This window comes from Dermochelys coriacea, chromosome 6, assembly GCF_009764565.3.
Source record: "Dermochelys coriacea isolate rDerCor1 chromosome 6, rDerCor1.pri.v4, whole genome shotgun sequence".
Classification (NCBI taxonomy): Eukaryota; Metazoa; Chordata; order Testudines; family Dermochelyidae; genus Dermochelys; species Dermochelys coriacea.
Window position 1 is genome coordinate 95,338,368 of NC_050073.1, and position 27,641 is coordinate 95,366,008.

At 42.5% G+C, this 27,641-nt stretch overlaps 2 protein-coding genes across 6 annotated transcripts in view; one reads left to right on the plus strand and one right to left on the minus strand.

The window, feature by feature from the left end:
- The window catches only part of PTPN21 (protein tyrosine phosphatase non-receptor type 21), a 60,790-nt gene extending 57,752 nt beyond the window's left edge, over positions 1 to 3,038 (minus strand). The window contains exon 1 of one of the 3 annotated variants that reach the window (XM_038407774.2): positions 2,698 to 3,038. The gene's annotated coding sequence lies outside the window, so the exon portion shown is untranslated. Of the gene's footprint in view, positions 1 to 2,464; positions 2,549 to 2,697 lie in introns of those variants that run through there. The other 2 variants (XM_038407775.2, XM_038407776.2) reach the window with 2 other exon arrangements.
- Positions 3,039 to 8,557: 5,519 nt separating this feature from the next.
- Positions 8,558 to 27,641, plus strand: part of ZC3H14 (zinc finger CCCH-type containing 14) — a 47,449-nt gene continuing 28,365 nt past the window's right edge. Inside the window, exons 1-3 of one of the 3 annotated variants that reach the window (XM_038404490.2) lie at positions 8,558 to 8,859; positions 10,002 to 10,044; positions 21,973 to 22,087. In XM_038404490.2, coding sequence (XP_038260418.2) covers positions 8,593 to 8,859; positions 10,002 to 10,044; positions 21,973 to 22,087 — 425 coding nt within the window. In that variant the 5' untranslated portion in view covers positions 8,558 to 8,592. Of the gene's footprint in view, positions 8,860 to 9,204; positions 9,355 to 10,001; positions 10,045 to 21,972; positions 22,088 to 27,641 lie in introns of those variants that run through there. The other 2 variants (XM_043517738.1, XM_038404491.2) reach the window with 2 other exon arrangements.

Below are 27,641 nucleotides of genomic sequence, written 5' to 3' on the forward strand. Positions count from 1 at the left end.
GCGTTAGTATTATATTTTTTAAAATTTATGGACTTTGATTTCTGAGAAGACTCCCTTTACAATTTGTTAAATGAAATACCTTATTTCCAGAATACAGATCAGTTTTGATGGGGAGGCAGACTCCTAATGCACCTCTCTTTTAGCCCCTTAAAATGTATAAATAAGGATAATCTGTATCTAATTTGAGTATTTTATTATGGATCATTCTGACCCAATCAAGGAAAATTCATAAACTCATACAGAGCTCTATGTTCCTTTTTGTTAGACACCCATGGAGGGGAATAAAGGTAGGCAAGAAGGGACAGATGACCGACCCCATGACACAGAAAGTGAGGGGAAGCAGCACCTCAGTGACCTACTCAACTCCCCCCATCAGGAAACCCTTCATGTCCTTTTTTGCATGGTCATGCTTCTAATGATTTGGAATAGGTTGTACCATTCTATACAACATAGTTCCCCAGCTCCTGGCAAATTTCCACAGAAGTCTGTGCAGTAATTAAGGTAGGCTGGATGAGAGACTGTCTCCCTGTATGCATATGCAATACTTAACAAAATTCTAGGTAGTACTGGAATATAAATCATAATGGATGGAATTAGATTTCCCTGCAGAGCCTAGGTTGACGTGGGGTTTCCAGGCTTTCCAGTTTGCTCTGCACATTGATCCACATAGTCCTACTACATAATAATAGCATGCAGGGAAGGTTCCACAGATTGAACCTTGCAGAGTTTCCTGCATACTGAGGGCAGAATCCCGCAGTGGATTTATTCCTGGAAGTGAAACTTGTGGATCGCTGACCAAGCTCGCTTTCCTGTGCCTTGGTATTGAACAGTTTGTACATCAGATTATGCTCTTTTCTCTGATCCCTGTAGTACCAAAGACAAAAACCCAATTATGGAGCTTTTAGTCAGAACTTTAAATCTGTTTTAACAGTTTTAAAGGGGTACAATTAAACATGAATGACTTTTTAGCTTTAAGGCAGTGGTTCCTAACCTGGGGTGCACATGCCCTTTGGGGGTGTGAGATGCCCTTTCTGGAGGTGCGAGACATGCCAGATTTTTTTTAGAAGGTAAATCATCGAAAACACAAATTAAACATAGGCACGTAAGTACAACTACTTTGTTTAATCAAACCTATTTATTTATTAACATTATGCATTTTTAAACAATTTACTGTAATATACCCCCAAAAAATATATCTAGGTTTAAAGAACTGACCTAGAACTTCAACGATTTTTGATAAGGGGTACGAGAACGTATTTTGAGAACCAAAGGGGTGCAGGCTGCAGTAAAGGTTAAGAACCACTGCTCTAAGGAGTCTTAAAAAAAAAAAAAAAAAAAAACACCCAAAACAAGTACAACTGATTAGTTCCAGAATGACTTATTACATTTCATTTGTCAGAGTGTCAGATTGCCCAGATTCTCATTGCTTTAGTTATTTCTTTGACAAAAGTAGATTTATGCATAAGAGGGAAATTTTAAATAAGACTTGGTGGTCCGTTAAAAGGGAAGGAATTTTCAAAACATGTCAGGTCCATTTTTAAGGCCATATTGCATTCTCTGCTGTTACCCTAGTGATGACAAACTAATTTTCTCTTTATCTAAAACTATATTTTTTGGTAAATTTTCCTTACTTATGAGGCATGCTTACCTCACTTTTTAAAATGATTCTTAGGAAAGCTATAGTGAAATTAAATAGTTATACTTATTTAATTAGCAATCCATATCATTCACTAAATCAAACATAGCCCGACATAATGCAAAATACAATTGTATTGAACAAATAAGAACATTTGAGGAATAACATTCAGAAGTAATTCAATAACTTATTGCTGGCCAAGCACAATTCTTGCAAATAGTGCAGTATTGTTTTCATTTACCAGCTGTCATTTTGCACTACCATCTGCTGTCATATTTGTCTCAGGCATTATTTCAAACATGTGTATCTACACTGTTGTGGGTCTTTTTTTGCAAAAAGAAATCTGTGCTAAACTGCCAACGCTTGTAAATCCAATCAACTCTCCGCTGAAATTACAAGTCTTTATTTGGCAGGCCTAGAATTTTCATACAAGAGCCAAAAAAGGAATTTCACTTGCTAAATTGCACACATCCATCTATCCATCCATCCATGCATGCTACACATATAGTTTTAGATAAGAATTTAGTCCAATCTGGCCAGGAACCAGACAGAATTACCAAGGATTTGAATATCTTCCTTCTTTATCCATGCTCCTAAAGCCTCTCCGATAATTAGCTTTCATTTAACTTTGTAAAGCATTTCATCATAGTTTGCATGAATGACAGTATGCAACATAAAACTGCAACGCAGGGAGGAGAAATGAGGCTCCCGCTATTTCAAGTATTTAAATGTAGAAACTTATTTTATAAATACGGAGCGAAGCCTAAAAGCAAAATCACTCCCCGCGCCTTGGTACATTTTTACCTATCAATCGCTGCAATTACTTACTCCTGGGACTAACTGCAAGAGTAAAGGCAAAACGTGCACAACATCACAAACTTCCTCTGCCACCCGGAGCGAAGAGGCCCAGAGAGTTATACTGACCTCACCACTCCAGGCTGCTCTTATTTATCTTAATAGGAAATGCCTGCAACTGTGTATCCTGGGCGGGCAGACAAACAAACAAAACAAAGAGGGGAAGAACACGTTATTTCCAACAGTGCCCGAGGCTTTCCCATTACCGGCTGCAGCGATCCAAAGATACAGTGTATCCCTTCCCACATCTTTAGCTGTGGAAGCTCACCAGCAGCGCGGAGAGTTCTTCCCCCGAAACCACCTCATCTAAATTCCTGGGACATTGACTTATTGTGCTCCCCTTGCATGAAACAGCTGCTATCTCCGCTCCCCCCGCCTTCTTCTCAGATCACTCATAGTGAAAACACGCCTCACTTCCTGTCTCAAAGCCCTTGCTCTGGATATCATTCCACTGGGTAAAGAGTCGGCCTGGGAGGGGAACAATATTGCAGCCAAATAAACCTGCAGCAGCCAGCTTTGCAGACACCTTTCATGTGAGCAGGGCTAGTGTGCTGCTTGAGCACAAACTGAGTTCTCTGGAATATTTCAAATCAGCTCTCTGGCTGTGCATTTAATTTCTTTCCCTGGGGGCGTTCCCCTGGCTCTATCCATGCGGAAGGATACGATGAAAGATTAAAGCGAATCGCGTACGCTGTAGCCCATTACCTCAGAGCGTTGGAATGCCTGGCAGGGAGAATGTCAGCAATGGGACAGCTGCTCCTCTGGCTACCGGGGCATTACAGAAATAGGGACTTACAACAGACAGTGGGCAATCCTTTCTTTTTTTAATCATATGATCATTTATTTGCTGCCTTTCCAATTAAAGAAAAGCTTCCTTCAGATCTACTGGTCTTATTTATACCTCGCCTGGACATATTTTTAAGCCTTCATTTTAATTAGGGTTATGTATTATATAAAGTGGCCGTTGTACAACATTATTTTAAGGTCTATGACTTAAAACAAAAGTGATTGGGGAGCGCCGGCCCTTATCCAGATGCCTTCTCAGCAGCACTACTGAGTAGCAATACTAGCAAATACAAAATTGATTAGGAGATAGAACTCTCAGTCCTTGGTAAGCCAAAAAACCCCATTGAAGTCAACAGGAATTTTGCCATTAATAAGAATTGTAAGATCAGGCATCAAGTGAGGACTAATTACTTCATGTTTATAAAGCATTTAACTGAAGAAAAGCCTTGTGTAAATGTTAAGGATCCCTTCTCACTTTGTTGGTAATGGAAGGGTCCTCCTCGTGGGGGGCAGAGGAAAGCAGTGGCACAGACTTAAAGGGGGACAAGTGGGTGGGGAATCAAACATAATAAGTGAATGCTGATTCATTATCAGAAAAGGTCAGTTATACAATCTGAACTCCTCCCCACACCCTAGGCAGGTTTAACTGCAGGTCCATTAGGTAAGCAGTAGGTAACTCAGTAGAACACTAACCTGTGTGTGACAACAAAATGTAGGTAATATTTGTACTATGAGGAACTGCTCTTGAGTTATTTCTTTACTGTGTAAGGCCCAAACATGGTTTCTATCACAGTTTCTTTTCATTCTGAGCACAATTTATTTTCCCACCTATCTTAATGCTACTGAGCCATATTTATGATAACCACTGTGAGCCATATACATCACGTTAAAAAAATAGATTGAGGGATTTTATGTTGAGAGTAAATATCAGTAACAAGTGTAAAAAATTACAGGAATGTTCCAAATATCCTCCAAATATGCAGTTAAGTTTAATCTAAAAAGACATCTCAACATGTTAAAGTATAGAAACACATGATTAAGGTACCCAAATAACTGCAATTTTGTAGCCATACCATGCAATAATCATTCAATTGTACTTAATGCAATTTAGTGATTTGGTCCCTCCCAGATTACATTATACTGACCTTTAAAGGTATGTTTCCATAGGTGCTGGAACAATTTTTATAGTGAGGGTGCTGAAAGCCATTGAACAAACTGTAAACCCTGTAAATGATGGAAACCACTTCAAACACCTTTCCACTCTTCCAGCACTTCTGTATGTTTCCCCCCTTTTTTCTTCCCTAACGTGTCAACAACCTGAACTGTGTCCTGTAATCTGATGCCTCCCTAATAGTATTATCAACACAACAGGTTGCAGCTCTATGTCTTGATGGGTCCCTGTAACTGGGAGTGATTGCTCCAGGCGACTGAGAGATCCGACACATTTTATCTGTTATATCTCCTTCCTAAATCCTGCTTTCAGTGTGATCCTGCCCTGAAGTTGCATCTCTGAGAACACTCTTAGCTCCCTAATTTTTCATATCTGTGTATTTGTGCATCTTACACTAAGGTAGGGTGATCAGATAGAACGTATGAAAAATCGGGATGTGGGTGGGGCGTAATAGGTGCTAATATAAGAAAAAGCCCTGAATATCAGGACTGTGCCTATAAAATCAGGACATCTGGTCACCCTACACTAAGGGGCATGCACCCAGCTCAGCAGCCTGCATTTCCACCTTTCCTCCTGAGAGCCCTGTGTTTCTTTTGGGTTCCCTAGAAAGGACTCCTCATGACCCGCTTCTCCACCTCTCCCATCGTTCTTCTGTCACATCCCTGCCTGTGCTGCTCTCTGTGTTACTCCCTCCCTCTGTTTTGCCAAGAAGCCAAGTCTGGCAAGCACTAAGGGCAGCGGCAGCTTTACTGTTGTTGAATGCGCATGCTCAGGTCTCTGACGCATGTGCATTAATAGATGTAGACTAACCCTGGGATGGGGGGATTGGACCGGCTGGCGCAGATGCAGTAGTCAGGTTAATTCAAGACCCAGGGGCACTTAGCCAAGCCCCCATCCTCCCTATCCCATCCTTGGGCCTGCAAGGGGCCGGGCTCTCCCGGGACGTCCCAGCCTGGGACACACCTTGATCTGATGGGTCCCTTCTAGAGTGCAACATGGCCCGTGGGCTGCACTGGCACTGAAGGGTTGTAGTCTAGGGTCCCATTGCCATGCTGACCCCGGGCAGTGGGTTGGTTGCACCTTCCCTGGTTGGCTTAGAATGAGCTGGCATTGCCCCATCCAGCCTCTCCAGGATTTCTCCATCCTTAGTGGAGCTGGTGCAATGCCAGTGGTGCAGCTGGGTACGTTAAATGCAGGAATTCATGGTGCCCTGTTTCTAGCAATTTGGTATCTCTGCCTGACTCCAAGGTTTGTAGCATTGCCAAACCTCCAGGATTCTCCCAGAGTCTCCAGAAATTAAAAAATAATCTTTACTTAAAGATCATGTCATGGGACGAAACCTCCAAGAATACGGCCAACCCAAATTGGCAACCCTAAAGGGTTGGGTCAGCTTGTTCCCTGACTAATGGAAAAGGGTCGCTCCGAAGTGAGTCCACTAAACACAACAAACTCCATTGTTCTCCGGAGCAAGAAGACATTTGCACAAGTGTCTTGATGAATTTATTGGGGAGACACTAGTTCTTGAAAAGATACAACGTACTCTAGAAATCAATAGGAAAGCAGTGTTGCCAGGACTTCTGAGCATCACAGAACCTTTAGAGAATGCATCATAATTTATTCACTGAACACAAGAGATGGTGGCTCCAGACACTTTAAGTCAGACACAGACTGATATTGATTGTCTCAGGGACGGGAATTACTCTTCGTGTGATTTATAAAATCTTCTCTCCTTTTTACAAATGTATTTTCTCCTTCACTGCTCTTTTACTACTTGACAGAGTGTCTCTGAGACTTCCTTTGTTTTTCATCACTCTAGGTATTATTCATGACAAATTCAGGATGTTCCACAAAACAAGGTTAAACCACAAAACAAGGTTAAATCAGGGCTCTCAGGAATTTACAGGGGCTTTTAAAGTATGGAATGTTGTAGCCATGTCAGTCCCAGGATATTAGAACAAGGTGGGAGAGGAAATAGCTTTTATTGGACCAATGTTGGTGAGAGAGACTAGCTTTGGAGTTTACACAGAGCTCTTCTTCAAGTCTGGGAAACTTATCAGAGTGTTTATCTGTCTTTATCTGTGACACTCTGATTAAGTTACCCAGACCTCAAGAAGAGCTCTGACAACAAAAGCTTGTCTCTCTCACCATCTGAAGTTGGTCCAATAAAAGATATTACCTCATCCACCTTGTCTTTTTAGGGGACCATTTAAAACACATGGCAGTTATGTGAAATGCAACACTGTAATATAATTTGTTGTGTTTTTAAAAGGGTGTTGGGTGCCATAGAGACATAAAATGACATAGACACAATCCATGCCCTACAATGCTTGCAATCTAAAATGTGTCCATTATGTTTCTGCAGATGAAACTTTTATCTGTGTTTGCTGGATCCCTTTTCAAGGTACAAATGGGCTCGTAAACAATGAATTGCAGTCATCACCTTGTACTACTGAATATATTAGCTGAGATTATTATTGAGGTTCTTCAGTTACAGTTTTGTAGTTAAAACTGAGATTGGCACTTAATACAGAGATGAATCACTGATTTATGTATGAAGAATACAGCATATGCTCCCCAAAATTACAGCACTTTATCAGAAAATTCATTCTGTATTCAAAAATAATTTACACGTAAATCCACTAATTAGTTTGAGATAAAATTAATTTTACAATGTCCTTTAGCATTCAGACCTTTCTTGTCCAGAAAACTTTATCTCTGCTCTGTAGTGAACCCATAAGTAATTTTTTACAACTGTCCTTAATGTCTTTAAAGTCAATTTAATCTAATCTGGGACACAAAACAAAAATTTATTATTGATCATAATTTTATGGTTATTGCATGGTGTTGTTACAAGACAGAGTTCATGTTATTTAGATGCCTTTACTGTTTATTTCCATATTTTAATATGTTTGTATTTCTTTTAAGTTTTACCGGTTTCAGAGTAGCAGCCGTGTTAGTCTGTATTCACAAAAAGAAAAGGAGTACTTGTGGCACCTTAGACTAACAAATTTATTTGAGCATAAGCTTTCGTGAGCTACAGCTCACTTGAAGTATCCGATGAAGTGAGCTGTAGGTGCCACAAGTACTCCTTTTCTTTTTTTAAGTTTTACCTTAACTCCTGGGTTTGTATACTTGTTTTTGGGATAATTACAACATCCCTGTAATGGTAATGTTTTTACTTTTAAGTTACTGATATATCTTTAAATGTAGGTTTTTTGTGTGGAAATAACCTTTTTAGTTTCAATTATTAAGGTGTGTTAAAACTACTTCTTGTATGCTGATCAATACTGTCTCATTTTTTCCTTGTACTCTCATATTCATCTGGAATCATCTGATGTCTCTTGACTTATTCTTCCATTGTAAACTGTTGGGGCAAGGGCTGTGTTTTTGCTCTGTGTTTGTACAGCACCTAGCACAAAATGGTTCCAGAGCTACAATAATACCAATTTTAAAAAAGTTACCATGTGATATATACAATGATTTATGAAATGTATGTAATATCAACCTTAATTTTTGTTTTAATTTTAGCTTTAGGGATAGATTCACTTGTACACTCTCACTGCTTTATGGCAGTTTGGAGCGGTCCAAAATACCAGCAGTATACTGGCCTGTTAAACTGGGTTTACAGTGGGCCGGACTGGGTGCGGTACAGTTGTGTCAGGGAGAGCAGAGGTCTGGGGTGAGTGCCGGCTCTTGCCAGTGGGGGCCCAACACGCTGCTGCTTTCGCCGCTGTGGTTTCTGGCAGAGCCTTTTATATCTGTGGATATTCACATCCGCGGATATGAATTTTGTATCCACACAGGGGTCTTAACTTTTACCCTCAAAATGCAGGCGCTTGCAGGGTTTGGTGGGAATTTTGTGGAGCCTAAAACTGAGGCTTAGGTGCCTAAAGTCCCTTTGTGAATCCCCTCCGTCGCTGGTTGGGATACAGGGTTTTTTAGATGTTAATTTAAAAGCGGCCAATTTACCAAGGAAGAAACTTGCTGAATAGGCAACGGGGCAACTTGACTCAGAATTGAAAAAAAAAAAAAAAATGGATATTTCCACCCCACTTCCTTTGTTTTTTTTAATTTAAAGGAGGTTATCCGTGTCGGAGGGCCTGGGAGCTGGGCAGGTGTAACAGAAGGCGGGAGGAGAGCAGGGATGGGGCGCTCAGGGGAGGCTCTGTGCAGAGTTGACCTGTGGGGGGGCAGAGCAGCCGTCCCCGGCCGAGGCGCGGGGGAGGGGGCGGCTTCGTCCCGGCGTGTGCTGTTCCCGGGCTGCCCGGCAGAGGGCGCAGCCGGCGGAGGCCGCGCTCTCTGTGCCGGCCCGGCCTGTGGTGGTAGCGGCGGCGGCGGCGGGCGGGCGGCCCGGGACTCCTCAGGCACGGCGACCATGGAGATCGGCACCGAGATCAGCCGCAAGATCCGGGTGAGAGAGCACCCGGGCAAGGCACTGGCGACCCCCGTTCCCGCGGGGCTGCGGCCCCGGGCCCCCCGCGCGGCCGCCGCTGAACAGGGCCGCAGGCTCGGGTCACGGGCCGGGCACCCGGCCGTGCGCTAGCGAGCCCCGGGCCCAGCTGTAAACCGTCCGCCGGGGTCCGCCTCCGACCCGCTCCCCGACGTGCGCGCGCCGGCCCGCCCAGCGGGGAGAGGGGGCAGGTGACGAGGGATACGGCCGGGGAGTGAGAACAGGTGGCGGGAGGCCCAAACCCCAGCCCCCCCCCCCCCTCCGCCCCCCCGCTTCCGTCGGGGTTTGGAATCCGAACCCGCCTCCGGATCCGAACTGTGCAGCCAAAGCCGGCTCCGGAGGGGGCCGAACCGACCGCCAAACATCCCCGCCCTCGGGGAGGCCGAACTCTGGCTCCGAATGATGCAGCTTGAGCCCATCACTACTATACACCAACCCTGATTCAAAAATCGTCAGGTAGAGTCTCTTCCCTCTCCCCGCCCCGTCATGAGATTGGTTTAAACATGAGGGTTTTTTTTTTTTTTAAAAAGGGTTCTTTTTATTGTTTGTTTTACTGGGGGAGAGGGGTGTTCACGGTTTCCAGTGTTCCTCTGCAATTATGAAGGGCTAGGAATTTAAAAACATAAATGGAGATTGTCAAGTAATCTCATTACTCAAGGAGCTAGGATACCGGAGATACTGAAAAAAGAAGAGGAGGACTTGTGGCACCTTAGAGACTAACAAATTTATTAGAGCATAAGCTTTCGTGATGCATCCGATGAAGTGAGCTGTAGCTCACGAAAGCTTATGCTCAAATAAATTTGTTAGTCTCTAAGGTGCCACAAGTCCTCCTTTTCTTTTTGCGAATACAGACTAACACGGCTGCTACTCTGAAACCGGAGATACTGAGAGACTGGTGATTACATCATGAGAGTTGTCAACACTGCCTCTTCCTTTGGAAGTTTGCATTGCAAATAGTGGAAAAGAGGAAAAATACAAGATCTATATTAGTGGTGTTGACAAACACATTTTAGCAACCAACATTCGGTCAGAGTTTGGGTACTAGTTATATCCAATGTTCCTTAACTTAAATGCAATAATCTTAATTTATTTTCTTTTTATAGGGCGCTATAAAGGGAAAATTGCAGGAGCTGGGAGCTTATGTCGGTAAGTTTTATTCTGTTTAATAGCTTTATTTAGGCTCATTGTAGTTAAAGGTGGTAAACCTCTGCTAGTTTGTGTCTGTCCCCTACAAGAGTATAAGGTAGTTTTCTCCCATGACAGTATGTGGGGCTCTCCACTGACTTTTTAGCTATTTATTTTAGTGCAACAATAGTTCACAAGTTGATATAGTGCTCCACTGGAAGCAACTCTGAGAAAGGCTTCAATCCTGTGTTTGGATTTATACTTACAAACTCCGGTACTCACCTGGAGCACAGTTGAAGTCCATGGGGAATGGGCTACATGGGTGCAAGGATCACATGCCATTGGGTGATCAAGCCCAAAGGTTGTAGCTGGGTCCAAAATTAATCCTGCTGCCCATTTAAATGTATTAAATGGGTAATTACATTTACAAGTTTACCCAAAGTGGTTATGAAAGGATGCCCCATCATTTTCTCAGCCCATCATGTCTGAAGAGGATGGGCTCATAATTTCTCCTTGCAGGTCTTCTCTTTAATTAGTTTGTCAGCCCCACAGTATATTTGGTCATTCAACCATGCAACCTGGTTGTCTTCTTTGATTCCGCTCTTTCCTTCCCACTGTTATCTTTCAGTTCTCTGGTTTCTCAATCATATAGCTTCTTTTTCAACAACATCTCTGAATCAGTTCTTTCTTTTTTCTAGAGCCAAGAGGTTATTAGTACTCTAGTACTAATCTCTGGTTTTAATTACTGCAAATGAGGAAGTTAGTTAACTAGAAATTAAAAGGTATAATGCCCAAAGTGAAATCCATGCAAGCTTCACGGGAACTTTTTAAAGACACCATAATAGAGGCTCAAATTAAATGTATACCCAAATTAAAAAACACAGTAAGAGAACAAAAAAGTGTCACCAGGGCTAAACAACAAAATAAAAGAAGCAGTTAGAGGCAAAAAGGCATTCTTTAAAAAGTGGAAGTTAAATCCTATTGAAGAAAATAGAAAGGAGCAAAAGGCCAAAAAGAATTTGAAGAACAGCTAGCCAATTCAAAAAGTAACAGCAAATTTTTTTAAGTACATCAGAAGCAGGAAGCCTGCTAAACTATCAGTGGGGCTACTGGAGGATCGAGATGCTAAAGGAGCACTCAGAGGATAAGGCCATTGTGGAGAAACTAAATGAATTTTTTGTATTGGTCTTCATGGTTGAGGATGTGAGGGAGATGTGATGGGTTGGATCACAGAAAACCCCTTGGGAACTACCACCTGATGTACTTTGACTATCTCTGAGTCTGTTTTCCCTACCAGCTTAGGACTTCAGTGCCCTGCCTAGTTTGAGCCAGACACGCTTGCCTGCTACAAACCCAGACCCAGGTCTGAACTATGTCCCGTAAAAGCTTCAGGCTTAACTGAAAACAGCTTAAGAAGTGTTCCTGTCTCCAACACTCAGATGCCCAGCTCCCAATGGGATCCAACCCCCAAATAGGTCTGTTTTACTCTGTATAAAGCTTATACAGGATAAACTCATAAATTGTTCATCCTCTATAGCACTGATAGAGAGAGATGCACAGATGTTTGCCCCCGCCCAGGTATTAATACATACTCTGGGTTAATTAATAAGTAAAAAAGTGATTTTATTAAATACAAAAAGTAGGATTTAAGTGTTTCCAAGTAATAACAGACAGAGCAAAGTGAATAACCAAGCAAAATAAAATAAAACACGCAAGTCTAAACCTAATACAATAAAAAAGTGATTACAGATGAAATCTCACCCTCAGAGATGTTCCAGTAAGCTTCTTTTACAGAATAGTCTCCTTCTAGTATGGGTCCAGCAATCACTCACACCCCTGTGGTTACTGTCCTTTGTTTCAGATATCTTTCAGGTATCCTTTGAGGGTGGAGAGGCTATCTTTTGAGCCAGCTGAAGACAAAATGAAGGGATCTCCCAGGGGTTTAAATAGACTTTCTCTTCTGGGTGGAGACCCCTTCCTTTCTCCTACCCAGAATTCAGCTCCAAGATGGAGTTTTGGAGTCACGTGGGCAAGTCACTTGTCAATGCATGACTGAGTTCCTTACCAGCCAGGCCACATTCCTCGGAAAGCTCGGATGTGGATTGACAGAAGATGACAGAACGAGGAGTAATGGTCTCAAGTTGCAATGGGGGAGGTTTAGATTGGATATTAGGAAAAACTTTTTCACTAAGAGGGTGGTGAAACACTGGAATGCGTTACCTAGGGAGGTGGTAGAATCTCCTTCCTTAGAGGTTTTTAAGGTCAGGCTTGACAAAGCCCTGGCTGGGATGATTTAACTGGGACTTGGTCCTGCTTTGAGCAGGGGGTTGGACTAGATGACCTTCTGGGGTCCCTTCCAACCCTGATATTCTATGATTCTATGATTCTATGATTCTATGATGTCTCCAAGTTCATTGTTAGCTTAAGTGTTTCTTGACTGGACAGTTACTGAGAATAGTCTTTTCTCAGGAAGCTGACCAACTGCTTCACTGAGGCTACTTAAAATTAAACAAGTACATAGCCAATATTCATAACTTTGAATACAAAAATGATACATGCATACAAATAGGATGAATATATCCAGTGGATCATAACCTTTACAGAGATATGTTACATGGCATATCTAGCATAAAACATATTCCAGTAATGTCATATATACTTTCATAAGCATATTCTCATAAAGCATTATGGGGTGCAATGTAACAGGAGATTCCTCAACCTGAGCCATTCTTTTTAGGTGACAAATCTGAGGAACTCTCCCAGATTGAGGAGTCAGTAGAGGAGGTTTTGGAACAGATGGATAAATTAAACAGTAATAAATCACCAAGACCAGTTGGTATTCACCCAAAAGTTCTGAGGAACTCAAATGTGAAATTGCAGAAATACTAACTCTGGTATGTAACCTATCATTTAAATCAGCTTCTGTAACAGATGACTGGAGCATAGGTAATGTGACGCAAATTTTTAAAAAAGACTCCAGAAGTGATCCTGGCCATTACAGACCACTAAGCCTTACTGCAGTACAGGGCAATTCGTTGAATTAAAATTAAACAATTAAAATTCGTTGAAACTGTAGTAATGAACAGAATTGTCAGATGCATAGATAAACACAATTTGTTTGGGGAAGAGTCAACATGTTTTTTGTAAAGGGAAATCATGTCTCACTAATCTACTAGAATTCCTTGAAAGGGTCAACAAACATGTGGACAAGGGGGATTCAGTGGATATAGTATACTTAGATTTTCAGAAAGCCTTTCACAGGTTCCCTCACCAAAGACTCTTAAGCAAAGTAAGCTGTCATGGGATAAGAGGGAAGGTCCTCTCCTGGATTGGTAACTGGTTAAAAGATAGGAAACAAAGGGTAGGAATAAATAGTCAGTTTTCAGAATGTAGAGAGGTAAATAGTGGTGTCCTTAGGGGTCTGTACTGGGACCAGTACTATTCAACATATTCATAAATGATCTGGAAAAAGAGGTAAACAATGGGGTGGCGAAATTTGCAGATGATACAAAATTACTCAAGATAGTTAAGTCCCAGGCAGACTGTGAAGAGTTACAAAAGGATCTTACAAAACTGGGTGACTGGGCAACAAAATGGCAGATAAAATTCACTGTTGATAAGTGCAAAGTAATGCACATTGGAAAACATCATCCCAACTATACATATAAAATGATGGGATCTAAATTAGCTGTTACCACTCAAGAAAGAGATCTTGGAGTCATTGTGGATAGTTCTCTGAAAACAAGCACTCAATATGAAGTGGCAGTCAAAAAAGCTAACAATGTTGGGAATCATTAGGAAGGGGATCGATAATAAGACAGAAAATATCATATTGCCTTTATATAAATCCCTGGTATGCCTACATCTTGAATACTTCATGTAGATCTGGTCAGCCAATATCAAAAAAGATCTATTGGAAGTGGAAAAGATACAGAAAAAATGATTAGGGATATGGATCAATTGCCATATGAGGAGAGATTAATAAGACTAGGACTTTTCAGCTTAGAAAAGAGACGACTAAGGGGGAATATGATCGAGGTCTATAAGATCATGACTGGTGTGTAGAAAGTAAATAAGGAAGTGTTATTCTCCTAACACAAGAACTAGGGGTCACCAAATGAAATTGATAGACAGCAGGTTTAAAAGAAACAAAAGGAACTATTTATTCACACAACACATAGTCAACCTGTGGAACTCTTTGCCAGAGGATGTTGTGAGGGCCAAGATGATAACAGGGTTCAAAAAATAACTAAATAAGTTCATTGAAGATAGATCCATCAATGACTATTAGCCAGGATGGACAGGGATGGTGTCCCTAGCTTCTGTTTGCCAGAAGCTTTGTCATCCTCATCTCAGTCCCTGGAAAAATCATGAAGCAGATCCTCAAGGAATCTATTCTGAAGCACTTAGAGGAGAGGAAAGTGATCAGGAACTGTCAGCATGGATTCACCAAGGGCAAATCATGCCTGACTAATCTAATTGCCTTCTATGACGAGATCACTGGTTCTGTGGATGAGGGGAAAGCAGTGGATGTGTTATTCCTTGACTTTAGCAAAGCTTTTGACACAGTCTCTCACAGTATTTGTGCCAGCAAGTTAAAGAAGTATGGGTTGGATGAATGGACTACAAGGTGGATAGAAAGCTGGCTAGGTTGTTGGGCTCAATGGGTAGTGATCAATGGCTCCATGTCTAGTTGGCAGCTGGTATCAAGTGGAATGCCCCAAGGGTCTGTCCGGGGCCGGTTTTGTTCAATATCTTCATTAATGATCTGGAGGATGGTGTGGATTGCACCCTCAGCAAGTTTGCAGATGACACTAAACTGGGAGGAGAGGTAGATATGTTGGAGAGTAGGGATAGGATACAGAGGGACCTAGACAAATTAGAAGATTGGGCCAAAAGAAATCTGATGAAGTTCAACAAGGACAAGTGCAGAGTCCTGCACTTAGGACGGAAGAATCCCATGCACCGCTACAGACTAGGGACCAAATGGCTAGGCAGCAGTTCTGCAGAAAAGGACCTGGGGTTACAGTGGACGGGAAGCTGGATATGAGTCAACAGTGTGCCCTTGTTGCCAAGAAGGCCAATGGCATTTTTGGGCTGTATAAGTAGGGGCACTGCCAGCAGATCAAGGGATGTGATCGTTCCCCTCTATTTGACGTTGGTGAGGCCTAATCTGGAGTACTGTGTCCAGTTTTGGGCCCCACTCTACAAGAAGGATGTGAAAAAATTGGAGGGCAACAAAAATGATTAGGGGACTGGAACACATGACTTGTAAGGAGAGGCTGAGGGAACTGGGATTGTTTAGTCTGCGGAAGAGAAAAATGAGGGGGGATTTGATAGCTGCTTTCAACTACCGGAAAGGGGGTTCCAAAGAGGATGGATCTAGACTGTTCTCAGTGGTAGCAGATGACAGAACGAGGAATAATGGTCTCAAGTTGCATTGGGGAAGGTTTAGGAAAAACTTTTTCACTAGGAGGCTGGTGAAACACTGGAATGCGTTACCTAGGGAGGAGGTGAAATCTCCTTCCTTTGAAGTTTTCAAGGTCAGGCTTGACAAAGCCCTGGCTGGGATTATTCAGTTGGGGATTGGTCCTGCTTTGAGCAGGGGGTTAGACTAGATGACCTCCTGAGGTCCCTTGCAGCCCTGATATTCTATGAATCTGGGAATGTGAGACTGGGGATGGATCACTTGTAACTACCTCTTCTGTTCATTCCCTCTGAAGCACCTGGCATTAGCCACTGTTGGAAGACAGGATACTGGGCTAGATTGACCTTTGATGTGAGCGAGTATAGCTGTTCTTTTGTAACCCCCTCTTCCGTTGTCTCTCCCCACCAACTAGTTCATTCAAAAGACAACTACCAAGATAATCTTTACAATGGCTTCCATTCTTCTGAATTAAGTTCAAGCTTCTCATTTTATTGAAAGGTCTCTGGACCCACCTACATCTCTGTCCATGTCTTATCTTACCTCCTGTCTACACTCAAGTTGTTGTGGTCCTTTGTTGCCATTTCTCACTCCTGATTTTACACTTTCTTTCATGTTGCCCTTAATGCTTGGAACAGCCTTCCAGTTAATATTTGCCTCCATTTCTTCCTTTAGAAAACCAAAATCCTTCCTACTTCTTGAGTCATTTTTACTATTCTGAGCATAGACCATTCTGTATGTGTACATTTTTATTCTGATTTGTGTTTATTTGTGCCATTCTTTTAGGTTTTCTGCAAAAAGACTGTTGTTTTTGGTTTTTTAAAGTTATTTATAGTGTAGAAATAACTGTTAAAGGAGAATCTCACAGCATAGGAAACTAAAAAGAAGAAAAAATATTATAAAATGCTAATCCAGAATTTTTCAGAATATACCAAAATCTCACATTTGTACAGATCCCCAAGTTTTTCAGCAAGGAAGTAACTTCCATACATTTTGGTAAGAGAACTAGGGGACTGTGAACAGTAATATCTTATTGTGGTTCACAAACTACTAGCACAGGGCTGAAATGATATCTTATGAACTTTAAGAACTGCTGTTGCAGTATATGAATTTAACTGCTGTAGTCACATAAACAGTCACATTCTCCTCTGTACATTTTACAATATAAGAGAAAATGTAATTCTATTCAATTATGCTTTGATTTCCATTTAAGACTTCCTCCTCTTTTCTCTGATTTGTTTCCTTAGGCCCTGATACTGTAAAGGCTTACGCATATGGTTGATTGTAAAGTCTTCGGAGCATGGACTGTCTGCTGCTCTGTAGTGTCTTAGTAAAATGGGGCCCCACTCTTGATTCGTTGTAAGGCACTACTGTAATAAACATGTTAAATACAAATATGCTTGACCTTACGCGCTGTGAGTAGTCTCTCTGAAGTCAGACAACTCACACTGTAAAGTTAAGCACATGAATAAGTCGCTTCAAGATTGGGGCCTTGATATTTTTTTTATTTTTTATTTTTTTTAGTTTAAATAAAGAATGGATGTACCGTTATTAAGGTTAAGATTTAGTCATGGGTATTTTTAGTAAAAGTCATGGACAGGTCATGGGCAATAAACTAAAATTCATGGCCTATGACTTGTCCATGACTTTTACTAAAAATACCCATGACTAAATCTTAACCCCGGGGCATGGCTGCACTGGGGGGTCCCCGGGGCCAACCCCACTTGCTGCTATAGCTGCAGAATTTCATGGAGATCGTGGAAAGTCACGGAATCCATGACTTCTGCGACCTCTGTGAGAAACTTGTAGCCATAACCACTATTTCCTCTCAGCAGCGTTCCCCACCACTCCCTCAAATAATGAGGTGAGGAGTTCTGAATTGGATTATCTTCAGTAAACATTATTGGTTTTCTTTCACGTTTAGTGACAACGGTAGCTTTGGGGTTGCGCAGCATTGTTAAGTGTCATCAAAATAAAAAAGGGTACATCTAATCCTCTTCGTAAAGACAGGTTTCAGAGTAGCAGCCGTGTTAGTCTGTATTCGCAAAAAGAAAAGGAGTACTTGTGGCACCTTAGAGACGAAGTGAGCTGTAGCTCACGAAAGCTTATGCTCAAATAAATTTGTTAGTCTCTAAGGTGCCACAAGTACTCCTTTTCCTCTTCATAAAGTCATTCAAAATGCTGCTGCTGTTTTAATAATCTAATACTTTGAAATGGAAGGCACTGTAGAGAATTGCAAAGTGCTTTATACATAGTAAGGAATGAAAGTAAGAAGATATCCTTTCATTGATATTCATCTGAAATGAACAATAGTTTGTTTTTAATCTTTCATATAGACCCAGGCCCTGAATTAACAAAGCACTTAAACATGTATGTAACTTTAAGTGATTTAATTGGCACTGCTGACATGCCTAGTTATGCACGAGTTGAAGTGTTTTACTCAATCCAGACCCTAATGATCTTACCATTCCCCCTTGAAGTATATAGTGTCTGTCTATACTTATTCATTTTTTTTTTAAGATGGAATTTTTGAAGTTAATAGGTAAAGGTTTGTCTGTAAATTTTATGCATAAATCAGAAAGGAAATTTCTTTTTTTCAGGGACATGTTTGCCGCCGCTTCCTGCAGCTCCTGTTGGCCGGGAACTGTGAACCACAGCCACTGGGAGCTGCGGGGGCAGTGCCTGCAGATGGTCAATGCAAACAAAATGTCTCGTGGCCCGCCAGCGGATTTACCTGATGGGCCATGTGCCGAAAGCTGCCGACCCTTGCTCTATTTGGTTGCTTTTCCTGAGGGAGAAAGCCCTTTTGCAGTATAGGGCTTTTATCTTAAATATTTGAATAAATGAGAAACGTATACTATGAGTGTTTAAATTTAAGGCCATAATATACAAATGTGATATCAAAATGACGTTCATATATTTATCGTGTATGTGTGACTCACTCTTTTAAAATTTTACTGTAGTCTTTAATTTGGGTTCTGGTGGAGTTGACAATCTTATGTGCTTTAGCCATATCTGAAGCTTGTTGTATTTCAGAGGAAGTGGAAAACTTGTCCACGAAAAGCTTGCTTATTCATTTGCTTATCAGATAATCTATTTGTTGTGCTGTCATAAGTAGGTATATTTGGCATACCAGGATGCAATCCAGACCAGTGAAGGGTTGTCTCATCCCTGTCCTACAACCATTACTCCTGGGGGAATACTGCACATGCTCAGAATTTATGTCCCCTGCAGATTTCTTTGCTTCCCCGCAGAAAAATGACTTTCTGACAGGGAAGCAAAGGGAAGCCACGAGAGAAGTCGTGACCCTTCCCAGCAGTATGTTTCGGGTGCCCAGGGCAGCCGACAGAGGAAATCACTGTGGGTCAGGGGGCAGGATTGGGGAAGACCCAGCCAGTGGCTCCTACCCTGCACTGGGCTCAGCTGCTAGTCCTGGCTGGGCTGGGGAGGACAGGACTTCCTCTTCACCTGCATGGCATCTGGGGCTGTGTCAGACCCACCCCCAGATTTCTCCCTCGGTTGTAGGAAGCTCTGCAAACTTCCCCTCCTGCCTGCATCCTCTTCCCCCACCCCCAGCGCGTCCTGCACCCCTCACTCCTCAGCTGCAGGGGGAGGGATCACTGTACAGGTAGCTGCTACCCCATCCACCCAGTCCCCACTGTATCCAGAACTCCTCACGCCGAGCCTGCCCCTCGCACCCATAACCGCACCTCCCAATAAGCCCCTACCCCCGCACTACCTTGATGAGCCATCCACACCTGGATCCGCACCATACCGAACCCCAACCAGCTGCACCTGGATCCCCACTCCCCCGGCATCTGGAACCCACCACTGAACCCCCCACACCCACTTTGCTGATGTCTGTCCCCCACACACACTCCCGAGCCCCAACCACCTTCACCTGGACCCCTTTGCAGAGTCCCATTACTGTTGCACTCAGAACCCCCCAACAAGCCTCTGTGCATCCAGATTCTTCCCCCCCGCACCTGGACCCCACTGAGCTACCCGCACCCAGGTTGCCCCACACAGAACCTTCTCAATCCACATCTGGATCCCTCCACGCTAAGCCCCTCCACAATTGGATCCTGCCTTGCTGAGCCTGCTTGCCCACACCTGGTGCGCTTGGCATGGAGCGGCATGGCCCTGGGGTGTTTCTGGGGCAGGCCTGGTCCTTGCGCTGTGTCGGGGTTGGGTGCAGCCTCACCACTGAGTCTGTGTCCCGGGGGGGTAAGCTGCACAGTGATCTCCCACCTCTGTGCAGTCAGTGGCCTGTGCTTCCCAATGCCATGATGGGGCTTTCATATTTATTTGACAAATAAAATTTGCGGAATTTTGCAGAATTTTAAAATATTGTGTGCAGAATTTATATTTTTTTGGCACAGAATTTTTAATTTTTTGGTGCAGAATGCCTTCAGGAGTAAACCTTGAGTGCTGCATAATACCTTGCTTATAGTAGCTCCAACCTAGGCTGCTCACAAACAGCCTTCCAGCATGCAGGTCACACCATGAGTCTCTGTACAGCTGCAGCCTGCCAGCCACACTTGGGTTTCACTCTAGCTCTTACCATCTTTAGTTATACTGCAGAGTATTCCCCAATATACTCCCAGTCCTGGATTTCCCCCCCAAAATGTGTCTTGTACTGCAAAGCCCTCTCCTGAACAGTCCACATTAATTCTGTCATTCCTTTAAGGAATAATGCACACAAGTTTACCACCTGAAATGGAGTTACTCAGATACTTCAATTTAAATACTGGATTAGCTAAATCAAGTTTATTAACTACAAAGAGAGTTTTAATTGAGTACAAGCAATAAGGCATAAAAGTCAATAATGGTTACAAGAAAATATAAAAATGCTTTCTGGTGCCTATCTTAACAGATTTTAAAAATTTTATTAAAGCTAATGTTAAAATTACATAATACACAGGTTGCGAAAAGAGTGACTGTACATCTGGGTATAGTGCTTGGATTATCCACAAATAGAAAGTTTGTTTTTAAAAGTCATATGGTACATACATAACATAATCGGCAATAACCCAGATTTAGGTGAATAAATTTAAGAATACAGTTTAGATCGGGGTGGCCAACCTGTGGCTCTGGAGCCACGTGCGGCTCTTCAGAAGTTAATATGCAGCTCCTTGTATAGGCACCGACTCCGGGGTTGGAGCTACAGGCACCAACTTTCCAATGTGCTGGGGGGTGCTCACTGCTCAACCCCTGGCTCTGCCACAGGCCCTAACCCTATTCCACACCTTCCCGCCCACTCCCCTAAGCCTGCCATGATCTTGCTCCTCTCCCTCCCCCCCCCCCCGAGAACCTCCTGCACGCCACAAAACAGCTGATTTGGAGGTGTGGGGAGGGAGGGGAAGGTGCTGATCGGTGGGGCTGCCGGTGGGTGGGAGGTGCTGGGAGCGGGGTGTGGGGGAGCTGATGGGGGGGCTGCTAACGTATTACTGTAGCTCTTTGGCAATGTACATTGGTAAATTCTCTCTCCTTCTCAGGCTTAGGTTGGCCACCCACAGTTTAGATATTAGACTCAAAGCAAATTTTCTTACCACATGCTTCCAACAGCATTACTAACCAAACTTTCAAGTCCAGATCCCTCCCCCAGAGTCCAATGGCTGCTGCTTTTGTCTTCTCAGGTGCAAAGAGTGAGATGGACAGGGAGAGAGAGGAGAGGAGCTTTGGAGTGCTTGCCCCTCCTCTTTATAGTTTCAGTCCCTCTTTGAAAAGCATTTCCAGCTGAGAACTGAGACTGGGGTCTGATGGACCAGGGAGACCTCATGCTGTTTCTTTTCTAAGATGGAGCTTTCTTTGCCCTTGCCCCCCTTTCTTGCCAAAGAATGGTCACTGGATAGGGGATGGCCCATCAGCTTTGTTGACACCTGGCCGGGACGTCCGCTTGCCCTTTGTCTTTGAAAAACTGGTTTAGCTACTCCCCAGATTTATCTGGGAAACACACTTCAGTCATGATTTCATCTTATGTTCATAACTTTACACACGATTTTGGTAGATGCATTTTACAATGATATTACTGATCAGCAAGTTAGGAGTTTTCAAATGATACCTCACAAGGCATGCCTTGTACAAAAATTATTACAATAGCGTATAGGGTGTGAATACAGGGGTGCATTCCATCACAATATGTCAAACAGAAGGGTTTTGATGAAGCAACTTCATGGGCTACATCTAGTGTTGTCAGTGAGGCAGATTTTTTATTGCAAAAAAGAGAACCTTGAAAACTTTTGATTTTACAAGAAAATTTGCAAGTAATTACCAATTAGTTTAAACAAATCTGTTTGGCCATGATTTTGCTATTCTCTTGCCACATTCTGTGCTTCCTGTTTAATGAAAATCTTTATTTCAAGTGGTTTATAGTAAAACTGGAGAAATATTTTGATGTCTTCTTTGTCTCTGCCTCTTTTGTGCATCTACTGTACTTTGAAAATCTTATAGAAATGTCATTGTTAATTACAAAGTTGCTTTGAAAAATAATAACAAATTGTATTATTTTTTCTTCCAATTAGATGAAGAACTCCCTGATTATATTATGGTCATGGTGGCCAACAAGAAGAGTCAGGAGCAGATGACAGAGGACCTTTCCCTTTTCCTAGGAAACAACACTGTCAGGTTTACTGTATGGTATGTTTGTGATCTACATTTTCCATGAACCTTACTTTTAACAATTATTTTACAACTGCATTTTGCGTATGAGACTTGAGAATTTAAGAAATTACACATTTTGTCATTATGCAAGTAAAGTTTGATCAATTAATTTTTTCTTGTGCCTGAAGTGATGCAATATAGTAACTGATAATTTTTAAAATTATTACTTGTAGCTTGCCAATATTCAGGCAGTGGTAATACTAATGTGTGTGTGTGTGTGTATATATATATATATATATGTGTGTGTGTGTATATGTATGTGTGTGTGTATATGTGTGTGTGTATATGTATGTGTGTATATGTGTGTGTATGTATGTGTGTATGTGTGTGTGTATGTATATGTATATATGTATATGTGTATGTATATGTATATATGTATATCATAGAATCATAGAATATCAGGGTTGGAAGGGACCCCAGAAGGTCATCTAGTCCAACCCCCTGCTCAAAGCAGGACCAAGTCCCAGTTAAATCATCCCAGCCAGGGCTTTGTCAAGCCTGACCTTAAAAACCTCTAAGGAAGGAGATTCTACCACCTCCCTAGGTAACGCATTCCAGTGTTTCACCACCCTCTTAGTGAAAAAGTTTTTCCTAATATCCAATCTAAACCTCCCCATTGCAACTTGAGACCATTACTCCTCGTTCTGTCATCTGCTACCATTGAGAACAGTCTAGAGCCATCCTCTTTGAAACCCCCTTTCAGGTAGTTGAAAGCAGCTATCAAATCCCCCCTCATTCTTCTCTTCTGCAGACTAAACAATCCCAGCTCCCTCAGCCTCTCCTCATAAGTCATGTGCTCTAGACCCCTAATCATTTTTTGTTGCCCTTCGTTGTACTCTTTCCAATTTATCCACATCCTTCCTGTAGTGTGGGGCCCAAAACTGGACACAGTACTCCAGATGAGGCCTCACCAGTGTCGAATAGAGGGGAACGATCACGTCCCTCGATCTGCTCGCTATGCCCCTACTTATACATCCCAAAATGCCATTGGCCTTCTTGGCAACAAGGGCACACTGCTGACTCATATCCAGCTTCTCGTCCACTGTCACCCCTAGGTCCTTTTCCGCAGAACTGCTGCCGAGCCATTCGGTCCCTAGTCTGTAGCGGTGCATTGGATTCTTCCATCCTAAGTGCAGGACCCTGCACTTATCCTTATTGAACCTCATTAGATTTCTTTTGGCCCAATCCTCCAATTTGTCTAGGTCCTTCTGTATCCTATCCCTCCCCTCCAGCGTATCTACCACTCCTCCCAGTTTAGTATCATCCGCAAATTTGCTGAGAGTGCAATCCACACCATCCTCCAGATCATTTATGAAGATATTGAACAAAACGGGCCCAGGACCGACCCCTGGGGCACTCCACTTGACACCGGCTGCCAACTAGACATGGAGCCATTGATCACTACCCGTTGAGCCCGACAATCTAGCCAGCTTTCTACCCACCTTATAGTGCATTCATCCAGCCCATACTTCCATAACTTGCTGACAAGAATGCTGTGGGAGACCGTGTCAAAAGCTTTGCTAAAGTCAAGAAACAATACATCCACTGCTTTCCCTTCATCCACAGAACCAGTAATCTCATCATAAAAGGCGATTAGATTAGTCAGGCATGACCTTCCCTTGGTGAATCCATGCTGACTGTTCCTGATCACTTTCCTCTCCTCTAAGTGCTTCAGGATTGATTCTTTGAGGACCTGCTCCATGATTTTTCCAGGGACTGAGGTGAGGCTGACTGGCCTGTAGTTCCCAGGATCCTCCTTCTTCCCTTTTTTAAAGATGGGCACTACATTAGCCTTTTTCCAGTCATCCGGGACTTCCCCCGTTCGCCACGAGTTTTCAAAGATAATGGCCAAGGGCTCTGCAATCACAGCCGCCAATTCCTTCAGCACTCTCGGATGCAATTCGTCTGGCCCCATGGACTTGTGCACGTCCAGCTTTTCTAAATAGTCCCTAACCACCTCTATCTCTACAGAGGGCTGGCCATCTCTTCCCCATTTGTGTTGCCCAGCACAGCAGTCTGGGAGCTGACCTTGTTAGTGAAAACAGAGGCAAAAAAAGCATTGAGTACATTAGCTTTTTCCACATCCTCTGTCACTAGCTTGCCTCCCTCATTCAGTAAGGGGCCCACACTTTCCTTGGCTTTCTTCTTGTTGCCAACATACCTGAAGAAACCCTTCTTGTTACTCTTGACATCTCTTGCTAGCTGCAGCTCCAGGTGCGATTTGGCCCTCCTGATATCTTTCCTACATGCACGAGCAATATTTTTATACTCTTCCCTGGTCATATGTCCAACCTTCCACTTCTTGTAAGCTTCTTTTTTATGTTTAAGATCCGCTAGGATTTCACCATTAAGCCAAGCTGGTCGCCTGCCATATTTACTATTCTTTCGACTCACTTTCTTTCTTTACTTTCTTTCGATTCTTCGACTACATATGTGTATGTGTATGTATGTATATGTGTATGTGTATGTGTATGTATGTATATGTATGTGTATGTATGTATATGTATGTGTATGTATGTATATGTATGTGTATGTGTGTGTATGTATATGTATGTGTATGTGTATGTGTATGTATGTGTGTGTGTATATGTGTATATGTATATGTGTATATGTATATGTGTATGTATATATGTATGTGTGTGTGTGTGTGTGTGTGTGTGTGTGTGTATGTGTATATGTATATGTGTATGTGTGTGTGTGTGTGTGTGTGTGTGTGTGTGTGTGTGTGTATATGTGTATGTATGTATATACACACAGCACTTAGAGACTGCGGTATTGGTATTCTCCTTTTGTCCATTTTTCCAGCTGAACCTTCTGAACTGTTCTGAAATGTTCAAAATAAATTAGGAGTCTATTTAGACATGGGTTAAAAAAACTGAGTTTCAAACATCTGAATCCCATCAAGGGAGTTGCCCTCAGAAAATTATTACTGCAAAATTATATAAGAACTAGAGAACATTACACAGTGCAGTCATATCTGGTTATAGTAGATTTATTTGGTAAACTTCCCTTTTATTCAGATTAATACAGCTTCAGTTAGAGATGTTGATATTGTGTAGGCATTACAGGTATGCCGTGTGGTAGCTGATGTAGGTCACAGGATATTAGAGAGACAAGGTGAGCAAGGTAATATCTTGTATTGGACCAACTTCTGTTGGTGAGAGACGCAACCGATTTCTTCCACAAACTCTGCAACATTAACAACCTCCCTCAGAACACCATTCTTGCCACCATGGATGTCACTTCCCTATATGCCAATATCCCTCACTGTGATGGCATAGCAGCCTGCCTCGAAATATTTTCAAGACAATGGACAACCCTCAGATATCTACCCCAAACACATCGCCAAATTCATCCATTTATCCTCACCCATGACAATTTTCCGTTCAACAACACCACGCATTGTCTAAACCATGGGAACATCCATGGGTACCAAGATGGCTTTCCAATATGTCACCCACTTTGTGTTCCTCCTTGAAGAAGAATTTCTGAGCAAATGCACCATGATACAAGTGATATACCTCAGATACATCAATGATAGATTTCCACCACAACATTAAAAACCACCACCTGTCCACTAAACTCTTTCTGGAATGGTCCCACACTAGCATTAACTTCCTGGACACCATAATCAGCTTCAGCAGTGGAACCCTACAGACAACCATATACAAGAAACCCACGAATCACCACATCTATCTTCATAGATCAAGTAACCACACCAAGAAATCTGTTATCTAGAGCCAGGCACTCAGATACCACAGAATATGTTCCAAGGCGAAAGTCCAGGATATATACCTTAACACACTTTAAATTGTCTTCACCAAACAAGGGCACTCCACCAGAAAAGTAGATCGGGTCAATCATGGAATGGGCCACCCAGATACCCTGAGAGACTGCACACCCCTAGTTATCACCTACCAACCCACACTGGAACCCATATGAGTATAGTGAAACAACTAAAACCCATACTCAATGGGAACCTCACCCTGAAAGAAATCTTTCCAGAACCCCCTCTTCTGACCTTCAAACACCTCCAGCCTCTCCAAGCTCCTCATCAAAAGCAAGCTCCCCACAGACCAAAACGCACCAACTCAAAGTGGTGCCAGAGCAACAGATGCAAAACCTGCAGACATATCTCCACTGTTGCCATGATCAACACCCCCCACAACACACCTTTCAAGATCCATGGGTCCTACACATGTCTATCATAACACGTGGTATACCTGATCCAATGCACTAAATGCCCCAATAACAACTATGTGGGTGAAACCAAACAATCACTATGCTGTCGAATGAAATCTCACAGAAAAATGATAAACGACCAAAAAAACCTATTCTCTGTGTGTGAATACTTTCCACAAAGCAGTCACTCTATATCAGACCTATCAATCTTCATGTTCAAAGGAAGCTTGCACAAAGCTTTCAAAAGACGAGCCTGGGAACTTAAATTGATGAGTGTGCTAGACATTAAAAATCATGGACTGAACAGAGACACTGGATTTATGGCTTATTACAACAATCTATAACCAGCAACGCTCCCCCAGCTGCCTCCCCCTTCCTCTTCCCCTTATGACTGGAGTGGTGTTAATGGGGCCCTTCAGCTTGAATGGTCCCTTGAAATATGTGTTAACAACTTATTCTAAACAATCTGTTCCAGACCTGAAGAAGAGCTCTTTGTAAGGCTATGTCTGCACTATAGCCTATGTCAGCATAACTTATGTTGCTCAGGGATGTGAAAGAACCACTCTCCTGAGTGACATAAGTTACACTGACACAAGCGCCAGAGTGGACAGTGCTATATCGGCGGGAGACCTTCTCCCACTGACATAGCTACTGCTGCGCATGGAGGTGGTTTTATTATGCTGACGGGAGTGCTCTCTCCTGTGGGCATAGAGCATCTTCACCAGATGCGCTGCAGCTGTATAAGTACAGCTATGCCACTGCAGCCCTGTACATATAGGCATGGCCTAAGTTCATAAGCCTGTCTCTCTCACCAACAGAAGATGGTCCACTAAAAGGTATTACTTTACCCACCTTGTCTCTCACGGCATTAAAGGAACATAGGAATTGCCATATCAGGGCAGATGATTGGTCCATCTACTTCTGTATTCTTTCTTTGGCAACAGCTGTATATGCTTCAAAGAAAGGTGCAAACTGCCTCTCCCCATGACTCCAAAACTTCATGATGAACAATTATGAAAAAACCTGCCCACCAGGGAAATTTCTTCCAAAATCCTAGCAGCTATGGATACTTTATACCCTGAAACATAACAGTATGAATCCCTCATAACTTTTGTCCTGTCTAATGTAACACTAGGGAGGCTTACTGTCTTCACCTCTCATTAAATTTAGGTTTGAATGGTTTTAAGTTTGATAATATTTAAAGGGGTGTTGGGTTAATTTAGGAGGCTTTCCAACTTCGAAAGTTTCAATTTTTTCCACAGGTAAACTGACTACTGAATTTTTTTTAGCTGCTATAGTTTAACATAACACTTAATATTTTAACTGAAATAAAATAAAATAAAATGTT